General features: G+C 47.7%; 1 protein-coding gene across 2 annotated transcripts in view; it reads left to right on the top strand.

Annotated features, from left to right (window-relative positions):
- LOC142251152 (uncharacterized) overlaps positions 1-19,793 on the top strand; it is a 41,468-nt gene extending 21,675 nt beyond the window's left edge. For both annotated transcript variants that reach the window (XM_075323684.1, XM_075323683.1), the window contains exons 3-5: positions 10,598-10,690; positions 12,677-14,967; positions 19,282-19,793. In XM_075323684.1, the coding sequence (XP_075179799.1) occupies positions 10,598-10,690; positions 12,677-14,967; positions 19,282-19,470 (2,573 nt within the window). In that variant the 3' untranslated portion in view covers positions 19,471-19,793. The remainder of the gene's footprint in view (positions 1-10,597; positions 10,691-12,676; positions 14,968-19,281) is intronic.
- The last annotated feature ends 3,816 nt before the right edge of the window (positions 19,794-23,609 follow it).

Genomic DNA, 23,609 nt, shown 5'->3' with positions numbered 1-23,609 from the left:
AGGATTGTTTCAGATCCTGAGACACGTGAACTCAGAATGAAAGAGATGGGTTCAAAGTTCGCAGCCAGAGGCTATCCTGCCCATATAGCTGATAACCGCACATCACAAACTCATATCACTCGGTCCAACGAGCCCCGTATAGCATGTGTCAATACATATCATCCGTTTTCACCACTCATCAAAGGTATCGTTGCGCAACATTGGCCGTTACTCCACACCGCTTATCCTACTGTTCCTGAATTTTCCCAACCCCCATTGTTTTGCTATAAACGATCAAAAAATCTTAAAGATAGGTTAGTACGAGCCGATATAGGGTCTACCACCAGCACACCACGACAGACCTTTTTAGGGACTCCTAAAGTAGGCAATTTTCCTTGTTTACATTGCTTACAGTGCAATAATTTAACCCGGGGAGACACATTCACCCATCCACATACTGGTAGGGTATTCCGTATACGGGATTACCTAACATGTGACTCCTCTTTTGTGGTATATCTCATTAAATGTCCGTGCGGTCTCGGATATGTTGGGGAAACCACCCAACATGTCCGGGACCGTATTAATAAGCATAAATCCACTATCCGTTGTCAACAAACCCTATTGCCCATTCCATACCATTTTGTCACGTTTAAACATACGATAGCACAACTGAAGTTCCAAATCTTGGAACACGTACCCCCCATTAGAAGGGGCGGCAATAGGATCAGGATGTTGAAACAGCGCGAGGCTTACTGGATCCACACTCTAAGAACCTTGGAACCACATGGGTTAAATCGCGAGTTTGATGTGATCACTTAGATGGTTCCGTTATGGTAGTTTAATAGGTTGTATTGATGAATAGTATTTTCAGTTGTACCTCATTTCTTTCCACAGGAGTATAGCATTTGCTAACACATTGCATCACTAACATTTTCCTCTTTTCTCATAGGTCACCCACAACACCTGAATACCACATGCGCCACCCGGGTATCATAACCAGCACTTGTACTACGGTTTGTATAGTTCACGCAGGCGCGTGCGCGGGGTCTCCTGCCCTTCGCGCGCCCTCGGCGCACGGCGTCCTAGTGGCGCCCTGCCCCGAGGCGCGCTCCCTGGTCATGGGTCCCTACGCGCACGCGCGTAGGACATCATCTGAGTTTGTGTGCTTGGCTTCCGCGCACGCGCGGATGTGACAGGGAGTTATGCCCCTCCGCGCTTGCGCGGGTCATTACACACACTGCTACACTCGCCGGCGTGTGGGCTTTGTCTGCCGCGCACGCGCGGTGCTGACGCTGCCTAGGCGGCGATCGGCCTTACCGCGCGTGCGCGTCACACGACGTCATCACGTCGCCGCACACACACTGTCTCCCACGTCCTCACTCGCCGGCGTGTTGGCTTTGTCTGCCGCGCAGACGCGGCCAGGGCGGCGTTCTGTCTTACCGCGCATGCGCGGCACGCGACGTCATCACGTCGACTGCGTCACGTCGACGTAAGCACACGTGGCGTGTGACGTACACGATGCCCCTTACATCGGAAGTAATGACTTCCGGGTCCGATATAAATAGCCCGTACGGCCTGTACATGGTGTCCGGCGCCTCGCACGTGGTGGTGTATTACACAGGTATGACATGTACCCTTATATCTAATTCGTCACTTTTTTGCCCTCCTTTTCTTGACTTTACTTTCCTTGACATTGATTTTCCACATTTATCATCTCTTCTACTCCCTATAGAGCCTTTGGCCTGCTCATATTTATACCCTATGTCCAGTCATCATTAGGTCAGGTACGTGGTTTCACTGCTACGTATATCTCTTGCTGGTTGGTGATTAGTGACCTCAGATATCTGTCTCTGCTTTTTGTCCTATTACAGTCTCCTTCTCATTTATGGTGCATATATATCTGTACTGCCGTTTTGCGACAACACAGAGGCAGCCTTTTTCACATTTTGTGCAACATTATTCTTATAAGGTACGACGTAGTCTTTATGATTGGTCTATCGCATGTTACAACATGTTATCATTATGGTTTATACCATCGTGTCATGTATTTATACACGTTTTCTCAGAACAGGACATAGATTCACCTCTTTGTGTCCAGGGGCTGAGATAACCTCACTTTCATGTGGTCGACCTGTTGTTGTCAATAACCATTTGCTCGTTTGGATTCTTGAAACGGCTGGAGCACCCATTGGGATTGATTCCCACACTCATAGGTATCATAATTTTGCCTTACCCTTAGTGGTTTTATTTTTCTATGAATTTTTTTTTTTTTTTTGGTCATATCCTGGATTTTGTTCTTTTGTATATTACAGCACCACTTACTCACTCGTACTGGTCAATTTGACCTAAACGTGACCGGGGTACTCCTGCTTATACTTGGCCCCTCCCATGAGGTACTTTTTCCGGATAGATCAATTACCTTTTGGATTCTATATAGGTTCATTTCTAATTGATAAATGATTTTTCTCATTCAGAAACATGTGGCACATCACCCATTAGGAATGCACACATTGAACCCTTTCAATATAACAGTGAAGGTTGTTTACGTTTTTCCATACTCACTTGATTGGATGTTCTGATCTCAACATTGATCCATTGAGGTATACTCACCTGAACCCCTATAAACACATAGCTCTCTTTTTCTTGTGTTTATTCACGGTATTAACATATTCATATCTTACCCTCTAGTACCTTCCGTGGACACCAATGTGTTTTATTACCCGACGCAATTTCAGTGCTCGTTTAAAAGAAACGTAATCTTATCTATCATAGGTATGTCCTGATCTCTGGTCTCCACAGTTCTATGACTACATCATATATTGATTTTTACAGAGAATCAAATGTCCCTTTGTATTTATTCTTTATATTTAGTTCACGGGTATTTTCTATGTACATTCTTTATGAAAAGCTCAGCATTTATAATTTTTGTAAACAATGTGAACGTGATTTTCACCTGTGTGTGATATGTGCTGTTTTGTAACAATGATGTATTATTGTGACAATATGTATTTTTTTCTCTCTTTTGTTATTATATATTAGACCCTGAGGAAAACCCTTGAAGGGTTGAAACGTCGGACAATATTCACATTTAAAATAAAGACACTATTGAGCATCATATTGGACTTCTCCTTACTTTTTTCTATAGTGTGCCGGAGTATATTTTCTATATAGTCTGCTGTTTCTCCAGAGCACCTTCTATTAGATTGGTTGAGCCAGGTTCTAACCTAGATATACCTTCCGTGAGTAAAACCCCTGAAAGACATCCTGCTTGTGTGGAGTTATTCTGCGCCTTGTAGTTCTACACAGGACCCTGGGGCTCGCCTCACTCTCAGGAGGCTACGACACCTGACTGCACCTACCATCAGCCCCAGGCACCCCTAACTTGCAGTGGCGGTCCCCACTGACCGCAATTCTGAGAGTGGCGTCACGACAAATAAAAGATTTCCTACCTGTAACAAGATCCAGCCGAGTGGAGTCCCTGAAGGTAATGCACCGACACTGCACTTGTGGGGCTTCACATCTGGCGTCACGAACAGGATAAGGACTAGACCTGTTCAGACAGGTGACCATGTGCCTGGGCGGTCCGCTTGAAAAATTGGAAGCGCCGCCATATTGCCACCATGAAAAGCGCGCTGAAAAACAACAGCAGCCCGCGCTGGGAGAAGTTACCGCCCACGAAGAGGTGTGGCTACCCAGAGATCCCCTGCAGAGTCCTGACCTCGCAAGTGAAGAGAGCGGAGGCGTTCAGAGACGTCGGGACAGAAAGGGAGCCAGAAGCCTGCTGTTAGAGGAAATGGCGTCTGAACACAGAGACCCAGAGCCAGGCTCCGCTGCCTGGTGGTGTCGGGAGCTTGCCGAGTTCTGCGATCAACTGGAGGCCAGGGTCGGAAGGCAGATCAGAGAGGGACGTACGGAGTTTCTGGAAATGACCGCGGCGGTTCAGGCCTATGAGGGGAGAGCCGCGCGCCGAGTGCCAGACCGGGCGGTGACGACTCAGACCCCGATGCTGCCAACGATGGGTGAGTCCAGTGTTGCCCCTGCCAGCGCGAGTGCCCCGACCCCTGCTGCCATGCCCGCGGTCCCTGAAGAGGCGTCCGGCGCGGCGACGCTGAAGCAGGCCGCAGCCACGCCAGGTGCAGCCCGCCAAGCCCAGGCCGCCGCAGCGATGCCCTGCTCGGCCCACCGAGACCCGGTCCCTGCAGCAACGCCCAGTCCGGCCCGCAAAGATCCGGCTGCCGCCGCGACCCTTATCCACGCCGCAGGTGTGACGCTGACCCAGGCCGCCGCCATGCTAGGCCCGGCCCGCCAAGCCCAGACCGCGGCAGCAACGCCCAGCCCGGCCCGCCAAGAACCGGCCACAGTAGCGATGCCCGATAAGACTCCAGCTGCGACAGCGACGCTGATCCAGGCCGCCGCCATGTCGGGCGCGGCCCGCCAAGACCAGGCCGCCGCCATGCCAGGCGCGGCCCGCCAAGACCAGGCCGCCGCCATGTCAGGCACGGCCCACAAAGACAAGAAGGTACCTCTGTTTACCCCGGCCCGCAAGGCCAGAGCGGACACCGCTCCCCAGTCCAAGGAAGTCCCTGCTAGGAAGTCCCTGATAGGTGCGGACCCCGAATACTAGAGACTGAAGGCTGACCTGGAGGCCAAGTTCCCACAGGAGATGGTGGACCGGTATCTGCTCCCTCCGCACACCCCCAAGGCGACTCCTGCAGCAAACACGCCAAAGAGTCCCCCGCCCGGGCCTGCTGATGAAAGTCCATCCCCAGCACTGCCACGACAGGAGTGTTCAGAAGAACTAAGGGGGAGAGGAGGACAGGAAGCTGAGGAGCTGACTCCGGAGCCATCAGCAGGGGATTCATACCCCGAGCCAGAGATGTTGCCATACTCCCGCTGGGACGAAGAAGACCCGATACCCTCCGCTGAAGAAGATCTGCCCAAAAGCCTCACCTGGGAGCTTGTAAGCTGTACCCCGCAGAATCCAGTCCGCAAGACACGGCGCCGTAGCAGATCCAAGTTCACCCCTGCACCGCAGTCTCCAGAGCAGAAAGATGAAATAACGGCCAGAGACTTGGAGGAGAAACGGTTCCTGAGAAGGGCCAAAGCCCAGGTCAGAGGACCCCTTTGTCGAGGAGTAGTAGAAGATTTCAGCCTAAAATCAGGATACGGCTTTATAGTTGCACCTGGTATGAAGGTCGGCATCTTTGTCAATAGAAGAGACGTGAGAGCCCATTTGCCCAGAGGACATCCTGGAAGAAACCTACGGATGGGAGACTCAGTGGAGTTTACAATGCATCAAGGAGAAAGAGGCTGGTATGCATTGGATGTTACACCATGTACCAGAAAGCCTTACAGCAGTCCTGCAAAAGAAACAGACACAGAAGAAGACGGAGATAGAGAAGGAACAGACAAAGAACCCACTGATGAGACCACCACGGATGATGAAAAAGGCCGAGAAAGCAGCAGGTGCCGCAGCCCTACAGGCCCAAGCCCTGGTGAGGAGGAATCCACGTAAAGCAAGAAAAGTAAAGTACAGAAGTTACCAGTTTGACAAGTTTTGAAAAGTTTTGCAACGTTACTGTTTAAGAGATGTGCCCACATAAACTAATGTGAGAAATGAACCTTAAGGCTATGAACTGGCTATAGCCACAAACTCTCGCAGTGTAAATAGTTACACCAGAGGCACCACCACCAGAGCCAGCCTGTTTAGGGGCTTGGCTCGTCTGCAACCAGGGAGCACGTCCGTATATAGGGCCTTGGCTCACCTGCAACCAGAGAGCATGCCTGTTTATGGGGCCTGGCTCTCCACCACAAAGAGGGTACCTGGTCAGCACCAACTGTGGAGGCCGCCTCTGCATCCTGCCAGAAGAGGCTGAAGGCGCGGCTCCACCAGGCCAGGTATACCCTGAAACCACCAGACCATGAAAGCCGCCTCTACATCCTGCCAGAAGTGGCTGAAGGCGCGGCCAACGGGAGAGGAAGATTGGAGGAAAGGTCTGGGGAAGTGGATGGCCCAGATCTGGTTACCAAAAGGACCGGTGACCTGCCTCCTGAAAGGGGTTTGGGTGGGTTAACGGACTTGTGGGTGGAGGGTGGTGATGTATGGTACCTGGTGGTTTTAAAAGTTTTACAATGTTTTAAAGTTTTATGCATTTTAAAATGTTGTCTTGCAGCCCGAGGACATGCTGGTGATAACTAAGGGGGAATGTGGCGCCCCTGACCTGGTCAGGCACCACTGAGTACTGCACCCATGCTGGGGACAGTACAATACAGGTAATCCAGAAGGCTGACCGAGGTGTGACTACACAGGCGCATAGTGATCAGGTCTCACACATGTACCTTTGAGAGGACCCCTGGGGATCCCAGGAGGGGGAAAAGCCTTCACCTCCACTGGAATAGTGGAGGGGGCCAAAAGCCTCCATCTCCACTCAAGGGGTGTGGTAAGAGAGCCTGGTTGCTAGGTGGCGTAGGCAAGAACAGGAGAGGAGGGGACAGTGAGTCGGTTTAGTGCAGAGTCCAGGGAGCTCAGAGAGAAGCAGACCCCTGGGGCTGTTGCAGTCTAACAGCGCCCGCGCAGTGGCTACCGACGGGGGAGAACGGTCACCTAGGAGTGCTACCCGAAATCCATCTTCAGCTAAAGAGAGAGCACGGAGTGGGAAGTAAGGAGACTGCTAGGGAGTTACCAGGCCCAAACGGGTAGTAGGTCCCAGTGCAGGGATAGATCCAACTTTCCTTGCCAAACCTGCTTGAGGGGGCACTTCACACCCCCAAGATCACACTACAAAGTCCGCAGCCACGTCGCCACAGTTAGGGCCCATAGTTCACAGGAGGCAAGCAGCTGGAGTGTCCTGGCCCAGGCTACAAGCAAACGGACAAACCGAAGGGGAGAGAGGCTTCAGCAACTTCCCTGGGTGACCCCCATAGGGACTAAAAGTCGGGGTTACCCCAAAACGCAAAGGGCTAAGGAAGGCGAGTCGGTAGTCACCCTCACCAGTCAACCTGAAGGATACCTGGTTCCAGCCTGGTTCATCCCAGCTACGCCCGGGTTACTCACTCTGCCACCTTCCGTGAGTAAAACCCCTGAAAGACATCCTGCTTGTGTGGAGTTATTCTGCGCCTTGTAGTTCTACACAGGACCCTGGGGCTCGCCTCACTCTCAGGAGGCTACGACACCTGACTGCACCTACCATCAGCCCCAGGCACCCCTAACTTGCAGTGGCGGTCCCCACTGACCGCAATTCTGAGAGTGGCGTCACGACAAATAGAAGATTTCCTACCTGTAACAAGATCCAGCCGAGTGGAGTCCCTGAAGGTAATGCACCGACACTGCACTTGTGGGGCTTCACACATTATACTACCCGCCCCAGGAAGACCACGCAGCGGCGGCTCCTACAAAATAGCCGCAACCCACAAGTGGCGTAGTCAAAAACGCTTTTATTTTTCCACTTTTTTCACCCTTCTTTCGGATCGACCGCCGGGTCTATGCATCGGCCGCGACCACGACTCCCCTGTTCACCGCACGCTCGAGTACCCCACTGTCCTGGGGCATCACACAATGTTCTTTAATAAATGTTCTAGGCTTGTTAGGAAGGAATCAACTTGTGAGAGTGAAAGGTCCAATCACAGATGTCATTTCGGGCTCTGTGGACACCACTTTTGGTGTTTTTATCCATCATATAAATTAGATGAATGCATTGAAATTATACGTAGCATTTTACAGAACAAAAAGATGCCAAGAATTGCCCTTTTGACATCCCTTGGTAGCTACAGTGGATATAAAAACTCTACATAACCCTATTAAAATGCCTCATTTTGTCATGTAAAAAAATCATGCCAAGAAGAATAATTTTAGGACTGTTTCCATCTTTAATGTCACCCATAATCAGTGGTGTACCACCAATGGCTTTAGACCACGTGGCCACTATGGGGCCTATGAGGTAGGACACTTCATTAATCTGCTGGAGCACCTTGAAGGGCCTAACTTGTATGATGGCAACAACTTGAGAAGAATGTATCTGGAAGAGAGCCATACCTTGTCTCCGGACTGGAACAAAGGAGGGTCTAGGCGTCTCTTTATGCGAGTATGTGATATGCATACTCCTGGCCAGAATCCAACTAAATGGGTGAGGCCTCGCTCAATACACTTTAATTTTTTTAATGACTGTAATATGGAAAAAAAATATGCTACTTACATTTTTCCTCTGCCCATCTGAACTATAAATATATAAGCTATGGTACAAGTTCAGTCCAACGGGTTCATCCAGACTTTAGATAAAATTCGGTTTGGGACCCGGTCTTGACCTGAACCATAATGAAAGTCACTAATTTGGTAGTTGAAGGTCTCCACCCACATGTAGCCATAGACAGATTACTTCCTGAGGAGAATGGGCAGGTTTTTCCATTTTTTTTTTGTATACTACATCCGATCACGCTGTTTGTTACCCCTAGTGCAAGCTGACGAAACACTGCAAGCTGCTCGCACTGGGCTGATCACAGAGTGAACCTGTGGCGCCCCTGAGGCTTCAGTCGCCATAGAATACTACATCTCCCTTTCATCCTGGGTAAGGAGATAAGGAGAGGTTATTCGCTGGTGTTTCTCACAGTCACACACAAAACACAGGTGCCTTCTCACCGGGAGGATGGCCTGGGGTAGATAGGGGGGTGGCCATCACGAAGCATGGGACTTTCCCGGTCACTAGGACAACCACCTGGGGGGCGGGCACCACTTGGGGAAAAGGGAAGGAGCATCTTCACACTTGGCCAGTAAGCCCCGGGCACAGCTTGGGGTCAGAGACACACCTGGGACCTCGGTACAATCTTCTTTTACCCTACACTTCTGGAAGCGCCATTAGACCCGCAGCTTGGAGCAGACAGCTCAGCCCGGGTTCTCTACAGCTACACAGGATTCCAGGGTCTGCGGAAAGTGCAGGAAACACCCGCAGCCCGTTCCATATTCCACATACACTGGGATTAGAGGGACCCCGACCAAAAAGGACTCACAGTGGGAACACCGGTGGTGACCTCAAATTGCTCGGGATCGGCTGGGCTCATCACGGCGGTGACCGGCATCTCCCGGTTAAACCAGGACTGTGAGTAAAGAAAACCTTGAACCCGCAGAGACTGTGTCCGCCTGTCCTTGCCGTCGCCCCGCGCTTCGGCACTCACCATTACTACTCTTCTACTCATCCTCCCCAGGGCCCACCCGACCTATGGGGAGCAGAAACATCTTAGCTGCTATCACCATCAGCCCCAGAGGACAGCGACAGCAGCGGCGGCTATTCCCTGGCTGCGTACCGCAGGTGACGTCATGAAATCAAACTATTCCCATCAACCATCCCCCTCTGTGGACACCTTGGGGTCACGAAACTGGGCATGGCCACCCGTGACATCCCCTGACCCTCACCGGCCTGGTGACGAGTATCTTCCCCAACCCCATGGGGTGCTCCATACCCGAGCACAGAGATGCTCACGCGAGTAATTTGTCTACGTAAAGCACCCAAACTTCAAACCTGCAATGTGTTTTTTTTTTTTACCAAAGTGTGTATTTCGTGGAAACACCGAACATCAGGTTCGCTCAGTATCTAATGATAATCAAATCGTTCTTTTTTTATAACACCCAGCATTTAAAGGGAACCTGTCATCAGAAATTTACCTGTAAACCTAAAAGTTTCCCCCTCTGCAGCTCCTGGGCTGCATTCTAGCAAGCTTCCTATAGTTTTTGTGGCCCCTTTTATACCAAAATAAATACTTTATAAACTTGTACCTTTTCGTATGCAAATTTTGTAAATCGTCCATGGGGGCGGGCTGCCAGGTGTCCGTTGCTGTCCTCCTGCCGATTTACGCCGCCCCCGAACGCTGAATTTCAAACCTCAGGACGCCGCCCCTGGGTGCCCGTGGTCCCGCGCATGCGCTGTGCGACTGTAGCGGTGCCGTGCACTGTGTGCACGTGTGACCGCTGGTGACGCTTTGCGCGGGCACGAGGTTATGGGCGGCGCTGTGAGTGTCATCAGCAAGTGCCGCCCATAACCTCGTGGCCGCACTTCCCCCTTTGCCTCCTGTGTTCTGCACAAGCGTCTCCTCGTAACCTGTGGTGGCCTGATCCGCTCCTCCCATCTATTTCCTGCTGCAGGGCAAGATGGGAAAGGTGACGTCGGATCATTTGGCCAGCGCTTGCGCAGAACGCAGGAGGCAAAGGGGAGAGCGCGGCCACGGTATTATGGGCGGGCACTTGTGATGCATTCACAGCGCCGCCCATAATATCGTGCCTGCGACCACGTCACCAGCGATCCTGGCGTGTACGGGACCTCGGGCGCTGTGGGCGGCGTCCTGATCTATGAAATGAAGCAATGGGGGACGCCGTAAACCAGAAGGAGGGACAGTAACGGACACAGACGGCCCGCCCACATGGAGAATTTACAAGAAATGCAGGCAAAAAGGTACAACTTTATAAAGTGTTTAATTTGGTTTAAAAGGGGGCACAAAAAGTATAGAAACCTTACTAGAATGCAGCCCAGGAGCTGCAGAGGGGGAATCTCTTAGGTTTAAAGCTCAATTTCTGATGACAGGTTCCCTTTAAAATAAAACAAAAAAATAATGATTTAACTTTTTTTTATTACAGGACACCTTCGTGATATAAAATCTGTGTCTGGAGAAAAATCTGAGTTTGAAGAAAAGAAAAGACCAAAACCCTCAGAAGCAGTGCCTCTCCACGGTAAGAAGTTATTGTACGTTACATTGGACATTCATTGCAATCTATTGGTCACCCTGCAGTGTAAACCAAGGTGATAAAAGAAGGTGCTGTCCCCTCGCTTCCCCACCTCAACTGTGTATTTATGACTGGTACCCGGCTTAAGGTACCGTCACACTAAGCGACGCTCCAGCGATCCCACCAGCGACCTCACCTGGCAGGGATCGCTGGAGCGTCGCTACATGGTCACTGGTGAGCTGTCAAACAGGCAGATCTCACCAGCGACCAGTAACCAACACCCAGCCAGCAGCGACGCGTGGAAGCGATGCTGAGCTTGGTAACTAAGGTAAATATCGGGTAACCAAGGAAAGCACTTCGCTTGGTTACCCGATGTTTACCGTGGTTACCAGTGTCCGCAGAAGTAGTCTCCCTGCTCCCTGCACATTCAGTTGTTGCTCTCTCGCTGTCGCACACAGCGATCTGTGCTTCACAGCGGGAGAGCAACAACTAAAAAATGGTCCAGGACATTCAGCAAGGACCGGCGACCTCACAGCAGGGGCCAAGTTGTTGCTGGATGTCACACACAGCGACATCGCTAGCAAGATCGCTGTTGCGTCACAAAAAACGTGACTCAGCAACGATGTTGCTAGCGATGTTGCTTAGTGAGACGTGGCCTTTACTTACTCATATCAGACAGCGGAGCCCTGTCTTACACATCACAGCACACATGGGTCACTTAGATATTAAAAGATGGCAGGATTTGGGGATTAAGGACTTCCTTTTCCTTTTTACATAGGTACAAAACATGGGGGATTGATCGATCTCAGTGAATGAAATGCATCACTGATTGCAACCTCATTAAAGGGAACCTTTCACCAGATTTGTCCCCTATAAGCTGCGGCCACCACCAGTGAGCTCTTATATTCCGCATTCTAACATACTGTATATAAGAGCTCAGGCTGCTGTGTAGAACGTAAAAAACGCTTTATAATAATTACCTAAATGGTCGGTGCGGAGCAGATGGGTCAGATGGGTGTCTCCGTTCTCTGGTACCAGTGCCTATAATTCGGCCATCTTTGTCCTCCATCTTCTGACGCTAGTGTAGATGACTTGTCCTAGAGAGTCATCCAAAGTTTTTCCAGTGTAGGTTCTTGAATATTTTATAGTCAAGCAGATGGAGCCAACCAGGACTTGCTCTCCTTGGCTATTTGCATGTCAGAATTATATTCATGCGGTGTTCGGCTTTGCACTCGCTGGGTGTCATGGCGGCATCGGAGTCTGTTCACACCACAGAGCCTGACAAGCAGCCTGCGATCTCTTAGTTGCACAGCCTGTCACAGGCGTCGGCTGTGTTTTGCTTCACTGCTCTCCAGTACTGCAGGAGTTAATTCCTACTGCTAATGACCATTCACAGCCGCATTCACCCTTTATAAGGTTCTGGATTCTGTTGCTGGTCACCGGATATAGCTTCAGCGATCCCGGTCTTTGTGGAGTGATTCAGTTCATGGTGAGCTACAGTTACTTTTCTGCTTGGTGGTAACGTTTCCCTATTGTGCATTTATTTCCTACCCTTTGCTTTATTCCCTTGTACACATATAGTCTCTCCTTTGTGTTTGAGGGCAGTGTGCACAAGTTTTCATTCCCCCTTGTCCGTGTCATTTTGGTGGGGTTTTGTTACTGGGTTTCTGCCAGCTCCCAGGGTGAGGGAAGTATAATCAGGGCTCGGGCAGGAGTTAGGGTCATGCTGGGGGCTCGGACCTGGCTACCATCAAGCCAACCTCCAAGATATGGGACAGGGCAGGGTCTCGTTTCTGAGGGCCAGCCTAGGAACCGCTGTTCCGTCAGTACATACCCTGTGACAATTAGCCACACGGTTTGACTGTAGTGTCATATCACATGCCATTTCCCATTCTACTGCATCAAAATACTGTATATATTTTTAATGTTTTACTTTTACAATAGTGGAAATTTAAGTGTTCATAGATTTTTGTTTAATTTTTTTAATTACAGAGTGCCGTTGTGAAATAGAGCCTAAAAAAATCACTGATGAAAACCAAAGACTAACTGTAAAGGAGCTTATCAAATTTGTGTTTCTCCTGGTATTTTACGATCCTATATTCACAGACATAAAACAAGAACCAAAAAGTAGGCACAATATATTCATTAGATTCAGTGCTTGGCACTGTATAGGCTGCGACCATCCATGGGCCGGCCTGGTTACAACTCTCTGTGATGATATTGAGGATGAATTTGGATTGCTCCCAATTAGCGTATATCGAGCAGTACACAAGAAAAAAGAAATTGGAGATGAGAAGGAATTAGAAGAATGGGTTCCCAAGAAGATTCTTCACATCCCAGTTTGGTGTGTTACTTTATTCGTCTTCGTGATTCTGATCGGTGCTTTACTTTTAAAAATGTGTCTGTATAATTTCCCAGAATATGAAGAATATGAAGAACCCACAGATTATATATTATACATGGCAGTGGCTATATTTGGCACTGGTTCGATTTTACTGTCAGGAACGATCCTCAAAGTGCTTCGAAATTTCATCGTGACTCAGAAAGACAAATTGATGCAGAAAATGAAGAGGACGGACATGAGCTCCCAGTTGGGTTTCATGAATGACGTGAAGGAGGAAATTGAGATCATCACCTCTTACCTGCAAATAATGGAAATGTACCGAAAGAAGAAAATCATAGTCATCATTGAGATCACTAAATTGGACAAGTGCCTGCCAAACAGAGCGGTCGAGGTCTTACATGCTATAAATGTCCTCCTTTCTAATCCAGATGCTCCATTTATATCAATCTTAGCTGTAGATCCTGATATCATCGTTCAATGTGTTGAAAAATCGGATCTCCTTAAAGGCATGGCCAACAATGGCTATGTGTTCTTAAACCAGATTATAACGTTGCCTTTTGCTGTAACTAAAATGAATAAAGAAACTAAGAAAAAACATCTGGAAAATATAATCAATTGTACTAAAAACAAAAATTCTGAGAATACACAACTTAGATACAGAGATGTGGAAAATACATTTGTGTCTAAAAATAATGGACACTTGAAGATCAGTCAATACATTCATAATGGAATGAACACTGATCAACGTATATTCATAGTCGAAGCATTGACATACCTTTATAATGATTGTTCTGCATATATTAGTGACAATGTTATCAACATGAAGAGGATCATGAGCACTATTATAACTGTCAGTATGATGATCAAGGGTGAAAAATTAAAAAGCATACCCCCTAAAAAGATGACAAAGTGGGTGATATTGGCGGCTCAATGGCCGTGTTCCCTCAGTTGGATATTACAGTGCATTGAAGATGAGCAGCAGAGAAGAAGTGAAGACGAGCAGTACAATCAAGATGAGCAGCAGACAGGAAGTAACTACAAACAATGCACTAAAGATGAGCAGCAGTCAGGAAGTAAATACAAACAGTGCAGTGAAGATAAGCAGCAGTCAGGAAGTAACTACAAACAGTGCAGTGAAGATAAGCAGCAGACAGGAAGTAACTACAAACAGTGCAGTGAAGAGGAGCAGCAGTCAGGAAGTAAATACAAACAGTGCAGTGAAGAGAAGCAGCAGTCAGGAAGTAACTACAAACAGTGCAGTGAAGAGGAGCAGCAGTCAGGAAGTAACTACAAACAGTGCAGTGAAGAGGAGCAGCAGTCAGGGAGTAACTACAAACAGTGCAGTGAAGAGGAGCAGCAGTCAGGGAGTAACTACAAACAGTGCAGTGAAGAGGAGCAGCAGTCAGGAAGTAAATACAAACAGTGCAGTGAAGAGGAGCAGCAGTCAGGAAGTAACTACAAACAGTGCAGTGAAGAGGAGCAGCAGTCAGGGAGTAAATACAAACAGTGCAGTGAAGAGGAGCAGCAGTCAGGGAGTAAATACAAACAGTGCAGTGAAGAGGAGCAGCAGTTAGGGAGTAAATACAAACAGTGCATTAAAGATGATCAGCAGAAAATAAGTAGAAATCATGACTTTAAAAAAGTTCTACTTTGGGTTATTTATGAGATGTCACTGGAAACACTGCATGCTAACCAGAAAAGTCTTAAACAGCTCATGGATTTAGACAGAGATCTGGATATTTTCTACAAATTACTAGATAGTGAGAAATTCAGAGTGGAAGATGCCCTCATGCTGAGACCGTACACTATCAATTTAGATCCTACCATTCAAAGAAAATTTGAACTTCTACAAAGTAGTTTTAACCTTTTAAGGTTCAGGAGTGGATCAATGAAAAAGATGGATTTATTGAAAATGAGCATAGAGGCAGTCTGTGAAAAGGTTAGTGATTTACTTTATATACTGTGTCTTAAATAGAATTTAATCAGAAAATAACCCACTGATTATGTCTGGTTTTTATATTAATCCTTTGCTTCCAAGTGCATCACTCCGTACATGTGCAGTACAGTGATAGAGCAGGCTCAGAAACTGACATCAATTGGGGGTGGTGTCTCTTGCAAATTACCCAAACGGTAGTTTCTGACCTTGAATTGGGTAAATTATATAAGGAATTGTGTGGTGTGTGTCTTTCTCTACCCTTGTGAAAATAAACAATATGGGACTAAAGGAACATCTGTGTAGAAAGAAAATATTTTTTTTTCATTTTCTTTTTAAATTTTTTTCTTCATTTCACTTTGCATTAATTCCAATAAGGTACTTGAAGGGTTAATAAATGTCCTCACAACAGTTTTGAATACTAGTCCTTTGAAAATATAAAAATTGCTGCTAAACTTCTAAGCCTTATACAATGAAATAAATTAATGTTTGAAAAAGAAATCCATTGTAAGAGAGACACTTAGTAAATGTTATTTTTTCAACCATTTTTTGTACATTTACTATCAGTTTTCAGGAAATAAAAATGAGAAGTTTGACCAATTCTTTTCTAACTTTTCAGCATATTTCAGACATTTTCACACTTATATTTTCAGTTCTGTACAGAAGATTTTTCAGCAGTCTCATTATCATCCGAGGCATATATACAATGACAAGTAACACTTCTATACACAGTTGATGGCACAGGATCTACCAATTACAATTGGTGATTTGACAGCTGACCATGCACAATGACATGTCTCAGATTGGTGTCGCGGGCGGAGGAGGGGACGCCGCGCTCTCCCACTGCTCGGGTCCGGCTGCCGCTGCTACTGCGGCCGGTGCTGCTCGGTGGCTCGAGCGATGGGCTGGATCCCGGGGACTCGAGCAGCGCTCCTCGCCCGTGAGTGAAAAGGGGAATGGTTTGGTTTTTTTGGGGATATTGTCCGTGACGCCACCTACGGTTGTGGTGATTGTGTGGACACCACCGCTGCTCTGGACGGGGATCCCGGGAGCGGTGACAGGGAGCAGCTTTGTTATTTCTCCCCTCCGTGGGTAGGGGGTTGGTTGTCCCGGGGCCCGGTGATGGGGTAGGGGTGGATGGCAGGCCGGGTGCGGGGCCTGGTGAGGTGCAGGGTCGCGGGGGCAGCGCTGTGCCGATGACACAGTTCTCGGTAAAACACACGGCTGGAAAGACGGTTCCCACGGACGGCTGCTGTTGCTTTTCCCCAGTAGTTAACGGTGACTGTCTCTTTCCCTGCACCTAGTACTTCTGTTGGTTCCAATGGGTTCCCACCGGTAAGGCGCTCCCCGACTTAGATATGGGCCGGAGGAGCCCCTCTTGGCCCGCAGGCGCTGGCCCTGAGAAACTGGTGCCTTGGCGGTGGCGGTGTCTCTCTCATACGGTTGGACTGTTGCCTTCAATCGGGACTTAGTTGTTTGGAAACCCGGAGGTCACCTTCACTGACGGATTTGGCAAGTTCACGGCGACTCCAAGCCTTGCCGGGATCCGAAAGGCCCCTGCCAATGGTGCTGGCTTCTCCTTGTGTACCGGTCCGGTACCGCCGAGCCACCGCCCGTCCACGGTCCTTACGGCAACTCCAATAGGCCACTCCTGCAGACGGTCACCGCTGTCTGCTAACCTTGCTGTCTCCGTCTGGGGCACACACCCGGACGCTCTCAGGCTCTTAAGCTGTCACTTTTCTCCTCTCACTTGCTCCTCTACCACTCAACTCCTCACTTCTCAAACTGATCTGCCTGGTTTTCCCGCCTCCAGGACTGTGAACTCCTCGGTGGGCGGGGCCAACCGCCTGGCCCACCCCCTGGTGTGAACATCAGCCCCTGGAGGAAGGCAACAAGGATTTCTGGGTCTAGCTTTGATGTGCCTAACCGGGGTGTAGGGTGTGGTGATGTCATTACCTGTGACCCCTGGCTTGTCCAGGGCGTCACATTGGCGCATGTTCAGATTAAAAGCTCAGAAACTTATACAGAAAAAATAGGGTATGGGTAAGTCTATTGCTACTAATGTTCATGTGCCCAACAGGACGTAGGTGTTTTAAATTAGGGTCTGATCACCAGTGTGAAAAATAACAGTTTTAGCTATTTATTTCTGTATATCCAGTGATGTGAAAAGTGTTTGCCCCTTTCCTGATTTCTTGTTCTTTTTCATGTTTGTCTCGCCTAAATGTTTCAGATCACCAAACAAATTTATATATTAGACAAAGATAACACAAGTAACCACAAAATGCAGTTTATAAATTAAGATCTTTATTATTAAGGAAAAAAGAAATCCAAACCTACAGGGCCCTGTGTGAATTGCCCCCTAAACCTAATAGCTGCTTGGGCCACCCCTAGCAGCAACAACTGCAATCAAGCATTTGCAATAACTGGCAGTAAGTCTGTTACAACGCTCTTGAGGAGTTTCGGCCCTATCATCTTTGCAGAATTGTTGTAATTCAGCCACATTGGAGGGTTTCTGAGCATGGACCGCCTTTTTAAGGTCCGGCCACAGCATCTCAATCAGATTAAGGTAAGGACTTTGACTAGGCCACTCCAAAGTCTTAATTTTGTTTTTCTTAAGCCATTTCGAGGTGGACTTGCTGGTGTGTTTTGGATAATTGTCCTGTTGCTTTAATTTGGATTTTTAATATGAAAGCCTGATTAAAGCAATAGTTTTTAAATTATATCTTCGGTGTCAGACTCCAACCCGTGCGCTTCAGCTTGAAGTCACAAACAGATGGCCAGACATTGTCCTTCAGGATTTTTTGGTAGACAGCAGAATTCATGGTTTCATTTACCACAGCAAATCTTCCAGGTCCTAAAATTCTGTGTTACTTCTACATCAGATGTAATGGGAAGAGATGAGCGGACCTGAGGTTCAGAGTTGGGATCAAACGATAAAAAAAAATAAACAGGATTCGGGTTCGCAGTTCAGGTGATTTATGTAGGCAAACTCGCACAAGCTCGGGATGCTTGGGTACGCTCGTTGCTCAGCCCAGTGCGAGACGCTTGCAACAGTTGAATGGCTCGCACAGGGGGTACCAAAGCATGATCGGATGTAGTGTGCACCAAACAAAAAAATGGAAAAAAACACCCTCCTTGGAAGGGATTTGTTTATGGCTGGCTGCATATGGGCAGAGCCCGAACTGCCCAATTAGTGACTTCCATTGAGGTTCAGGTCAAGTCCGGGTCCCAAACCAAACTTTATCTAAAGTATGGATTAAACCGCCGAACCCGAACTTCAACGGGTTCGTTCATCTCAAGTAGTGGGACACACAACTTCCAAAAAGTTCAACTTTTGTCTCGTCAGTCCACAAAGTATTTTCCTAAAAGTCTTGGGTCTTGGATCAACAAGATGTGTCCTGGAAAAACTGAGACTAATTTTTATGTTCTTTTTGCTCAGCAGAGGTTTTCATCTTGGGGCAAGCAAGCACTGCAGTTATTTGGATGTTGTTGTGGGGTCTTTTATGACCTCTTTGATGAGTCATAGCTGCGCTCTTGTTGTAATTTTAGTCAGCCGGCCAATCCTGGGAAGGATCACCACTGTTCCATGTTTTCGCCATTTGTGATTAATGGCTGTCACTGTGGTTTGCTGGAGTCCCAAAGCATTATAACCTTTTCCAGATGAATATATCTGTTACTTTGTAAATTCCTGAATTTCTTTGGATCACATCATGATGTCTAGCTTTTTGAGGATCTTTTGGTCTACTTCACTTTGTCAGCCAGGTCTTATTTAAGTGATTTCTTGATTGAGAATAGGTGTGGGAGTAATCAGGCCTGGGTGTGGCTAGGGAAATTGAACTCAACTTCCCAAAAATGTGATACACCACAATAAATTTATGTTTTAAGTGAGGGGGGCAATCACTTTTTCAAACAGGGCCCTGTAGGTTTGGATTCCTTTTTCCCTTAATAATAAAGACCTTCATTTATAAACTGCATTTTGTGGTTACTTGTGTTATCTTTGTCTAATATTTAAATTTGTTTGGTGATCTGAAACATTTAAGTGTGACAAACAAGCAAAAAAATAAGAAGGTAGGGGGCAAACACTTTTACATACCACTGTATAGGGATATAAAAATAAAGAGAATAAAATTGGATTTAATATGAAAGCCTGATGAAAGTAATAGTTTTTAAAGTAGATTCTCTGTGTCAGACTCCAACCCTGCATTAGACATAATATTTTGGAAGGTCCTATATAGCATAAAGGAGTACGGTACACTTGCTGTTATCTTTTTGTCAATATCACATATACGACCTCATGTACATTCCTCTCTTCTGTTTTAGATGAAAAATCTTAAATTGCGAAATCATAATGACTATGTAAAGAAGATACACGCGCATAATCTAGATGGAAAGGCTCTTCTCTACAGTGAGAACAAACACATACGAAAAGCCTTGAATATGAACTTGGGAGATTGGGTGAAATTTCGAGCTGAATTCCTGAGCCTGCCTACTCCAAATGTTTTTTTTTAAGAAAGAAGAAAGATTTAAAATAAATAAATCTTTATTTTTATATAGCGCTAACTTATTCCGCAGCGCTTTACATACATCAGGAACACTGTCCCCATTGGGGCTCACAATCTAAATTTATATCATCAATGTATCCATTATAATCTTGTGTATATTATTTCTACTATATTAGTCTCAGTATCCTATACACACATTATATAACTGTGTATACTGAGTATACTGGTGATTCGTAAAACATTTTATCTATATGGTGGTTTATGAGTTTTACTATATCTGCTTACTGTAAAAGATGTATCTTGTATTTTTTTTATTAAATGAGTCTTTAGAAGAAATATAATATGAATTGTGGGTTTGTTTCTGCCTTTTGTTTCTATTAACCTTCACTGTTGTCTACATGGATAATTAGCAGAACAGCGAGATTTGCACTAGTGATGTAGAAGGGTGACCGCGGTGCCCTGCAGCCCCCCTGAAGAAATCATGGTTATTTTGTGTATTTATGTATGGGAAATGTTATTTATATGTGTGTGCTCTCGGGTGTACTGTTTTCAGACACCATTAGGTGTCACTGCTCCCTGATCCCTTAGCTTGGGGTTGGGATGGAGAACAGGGTTGAAGGGTTACATCTGCCCAGCAACAGTGAGTTGACAGTTGGGATTGGTCAGATAGCGACACCATTGAGTAGAGAGGGAGGTATAGTTCGAGAAGACAAAAACCAAAAAACAGTTTTCAGCCTACCGTTGTATGCCTTGAATGTCAAAGTATTGCGGGCGGGGGCCGCTGTCGCTTCTCTCTCGGGGGCCTGCTCGGATCCGGGTTCGCTGCTGCAGCTCGAGTGGTGACCTGACCCGGGCTCACACGGCCGCCTGTCCTCACAACCGTCAAAAAGGGGATATTTACAGCGGATTTTGTCTGTGACGTCACTCGTGGGTTGCGGTGAGGGATGGTGGCACCGCCGCTGCCAGGTGATGGGGTGCTCGGGGCTGATGGAGCGGGGAAGCAAGATGGGATCCCCTCCACAGGTAGGGGAGGTGTAGTCCCGGGGCCTTGTGTCGGAACACGGGAGTGATGGCTGCTGGAGGTGTCGCGCCGGGTTGGAATGGGGGACAATGGTGTACTCACAGTTCAGTAATTTCACACAAGTCCAGTAGTAAACCAAGTTGCCAGCGGCCGGCTGCCTTAGGAGGGTGCATTCGGGTCCCGCACCCAGGTTAATGAACAGGTATCCCTTTCTCCTGCACTTTGTGTTTTTCTTTCCTTTTGGACGATTTCGCATAGAACGGAGAAGTCCACTCCCGGTTCTGTGTGTGTTGGGAGCTGTGGCCCGCGACAGCTGACCCTTGGGATCTCAGTGGGTTCTGACAGACACCCTATCTGGGTAGTTAATGGGACAAAGTCTGGAACCTTGTCCCCGGTTGGTTAATTGGAGAGGGGCTTGCAACCTTCCTCGCCATAGAGTCCAGGCACCCCGACTTTGCACGGCCTCCGGACTGGATTCCCGCTGTCGGCACCGGCGGGCTACAACCCTGCCCCGGTCCACTTTATGTCTCCCGCAACCGGATCTCCGTCGCCTGTGTCCCTGTTCACTGTCTGCCACCTAGCCGGGTAGTCCAAGAGCTACTACCCCAGACTACACTGCACACTTTGCTCCTTTCACTTCGACTGTCAAAACTAGACTGTTGTGTTCCTGCCCCTGACACCTCAGGACCCCTAGGTGGGCATTCTCATCCACCTGAACCTGCCCACTGGTGTGTCATTATCATGAGGGAGTGACTAGGGTTTAATGGCTGTGTGTTATGCCTAAGTGTTGGGTTTTGGTGGTGACAAGGAGGAGGTACACTTTTGTGACTACATAGTTTTCCCAGGGAGTCACAAAAGGTTCTCTGATGCATGGAGGATCACCAGGATTGGAGGCCCAGGGGAACAAACTTCAAAATATGTAGAAAAATTTCCACCACCATAAAAGGAATCCATCCAGGAAATATCTATTTCCTGTTTGGATTCCTGTTATGGTGCTGGAGGTTTTTTTTTACATATCTTATAGTTAGAGAAGCCCAGAGTAATTTGGCCAGACTCTCGGGGTCACCCCAGCAAATCCAGATCAAGTGGACAAAGAAAACTCTTCAGTAGCCGGATGAAGAAATAGGCACGGACTGACCCTGAAGTTGTGGGCCTTGATTCTAGTTGCATTTCCGGGAAGCAACTGACTTCAATGGGACTGGTCTCGGGGTGAGGTAACATAGACCTGAGCGAACGGGTCGTCACAGAGACAGTGGTGGAGGAACTCCGTCCAGTGGTGAAACGAATCGCTGTGGGAGGGAACGCGGTTAGATCTATGGGGGGACGTCACGCCATGAATTTACTATCTGCCACTGTGGTGTTCCCAGGGGAAACAGACCGTCCTATAGTAGCCGGAGAGATGTACAGGAGGGAGTAGTGTGCAGGAAAATGTATAAAGAAACCAAACTGTAACATGGCTGTAATGTTCAAGCTACCGGTATGTGCCCGCAGTGGATGTGCTCCACAGAAACTGTGCGAGTTATTCAGTAAAGAAGTGTTAAATGTTATCCTGGACTTCATGTCTGAATTTGTCCTGAAGAGGAGAAGCTGCGGTGTCTCTGGTTGCAATGTGGAGGTGACAAGAATGCAGCAATGAAGAGAGACACTGCCTGGAAGCAGGGGCTCACCTCTGCCCATGACTACGGCCCCCTGCCACTCCCAAAACAGTGAAGTTTAGAAATGAGCCAACCCAATGTTCCGTGTCCATACTAAACAAAAGCTTTAAAAAAAAACAACAACAGAGTTCAGAGTTCGGGTTCTTTACGTATACTGACTGTGATGCTAACTTCCAGGGGGCGCAGGTACACTACAATTAAATCAAGCACCAAGGTGTAGTGAGACGCAGGCGGGGATGGTCTGCAGAGAAGTCGATTCAGGCGAGAGACAGATGCCGGGAGGTCACGTCAGTACAGAGGTGCAAAAGAAGCCGAGGTCACGTACAAGCAGGTGGCCAGTAAGCCAGGAAGTAGCGTCAGGTACAGATGGGGAGCTGAGCCATGGCCAGAGTACAAGCTGGGGTCGGGAGCCAGGAGGACACGTAAGAACAGAGGAGCAAGTGGAGTCGGGTTCCCAAAACAAGCCGGAGGTCAGGGAGGCAGGGTGTAGAGGTAAGGCAAGGAAACAGGGAATGGGAAACTAGGTAATAGGACAAGATCGGAACAACTCATGGGAACCAGAACTGTACACTGCAGAGCAGGAACTATCACTGGTGGCATTCCAGGTAAAACGGCTCCGGGATTAGGCAGAACGATCCCCCGGAATGCGACACAACCGAATAGGCCCCTCCCACCAGGCACAGACCCGAAGAATACAGACAGCGAGAAAACACACAGAACACACTGGCTCTGCAGAGAGCAGGAACCACAAGAGAATTATGATATTGACTACTTGCTTGAGCATCACTGATCGGTCAGGTATGCTCATTGCTCAACCCAGTGCACGCCACTTGCAGTGTTTGATCGGCTTGCACTGGGGGTAACAACAGCGTGATCAGATGTAGTGTGCACCCCCAAAAAATTGGAAAATCCTCATCCAACCTCCCCCAAAAGTGATCTGTTTATGGCTAGCTGCATGTGAGCAGAGACCCTACTGCCCAATTAGTTACTTTCAATGGGGTTCAGGTCAAGTCTGGGTCCAAAACCAAACTTTATCTAAAGTCCACTGAACCGAACGTCCACAGGTATGCTCATCTCTAGTGAAGTTTACTGAACATAAGCAAGTGATGATCTCAGTGTGTGATTGTACTATAACTATTTCTATAGGTGTTTGAGAGCTTGATGTGCGGAGTGATCAAATGCGTTTGGATGGGTCAATCACATCACTCCTGGTCCTGGATATCATTATCAATGACCAATTACATGGATTAGGGAGACTGGCCAAATACGTAAGTGTCTTGAGGGTTGGGATGAACGACTATCTGGATGATTAAACAAAGACAATCAAACAAGTTCTGGGAGCCTTAACAAGAAATTGCCATCCCGGTAAGGGAGGAGTCACCTATTTCCTGATGGATGTCTCTATGAATAGGAAATAATTTATGGTCCAACTAAAAAGTTATTTTTTACTTCCTAGTCAGTGTCAATTAA

Source organism: Anomaloglossus baeobatrachus, chromosome 9, assembly GCF_048569485.1.
Source record: "Anomaloglossus baeobatrachus isolate aAnoBae1 chromosome 9, aAnoBae1.hap1, whole genome shotgun sequence".
In the NCBI taxonomy this organism is placed as follows: Eukaryota; Metazoa; Chordata; class Amphibia; order Anura; family Aromobatidae; genus Anomaloglossus; species Anomaloglossus baeobatrachus.
This window is presented reverse-complemented; position numbering and strand designations above follow the sequence as displayed.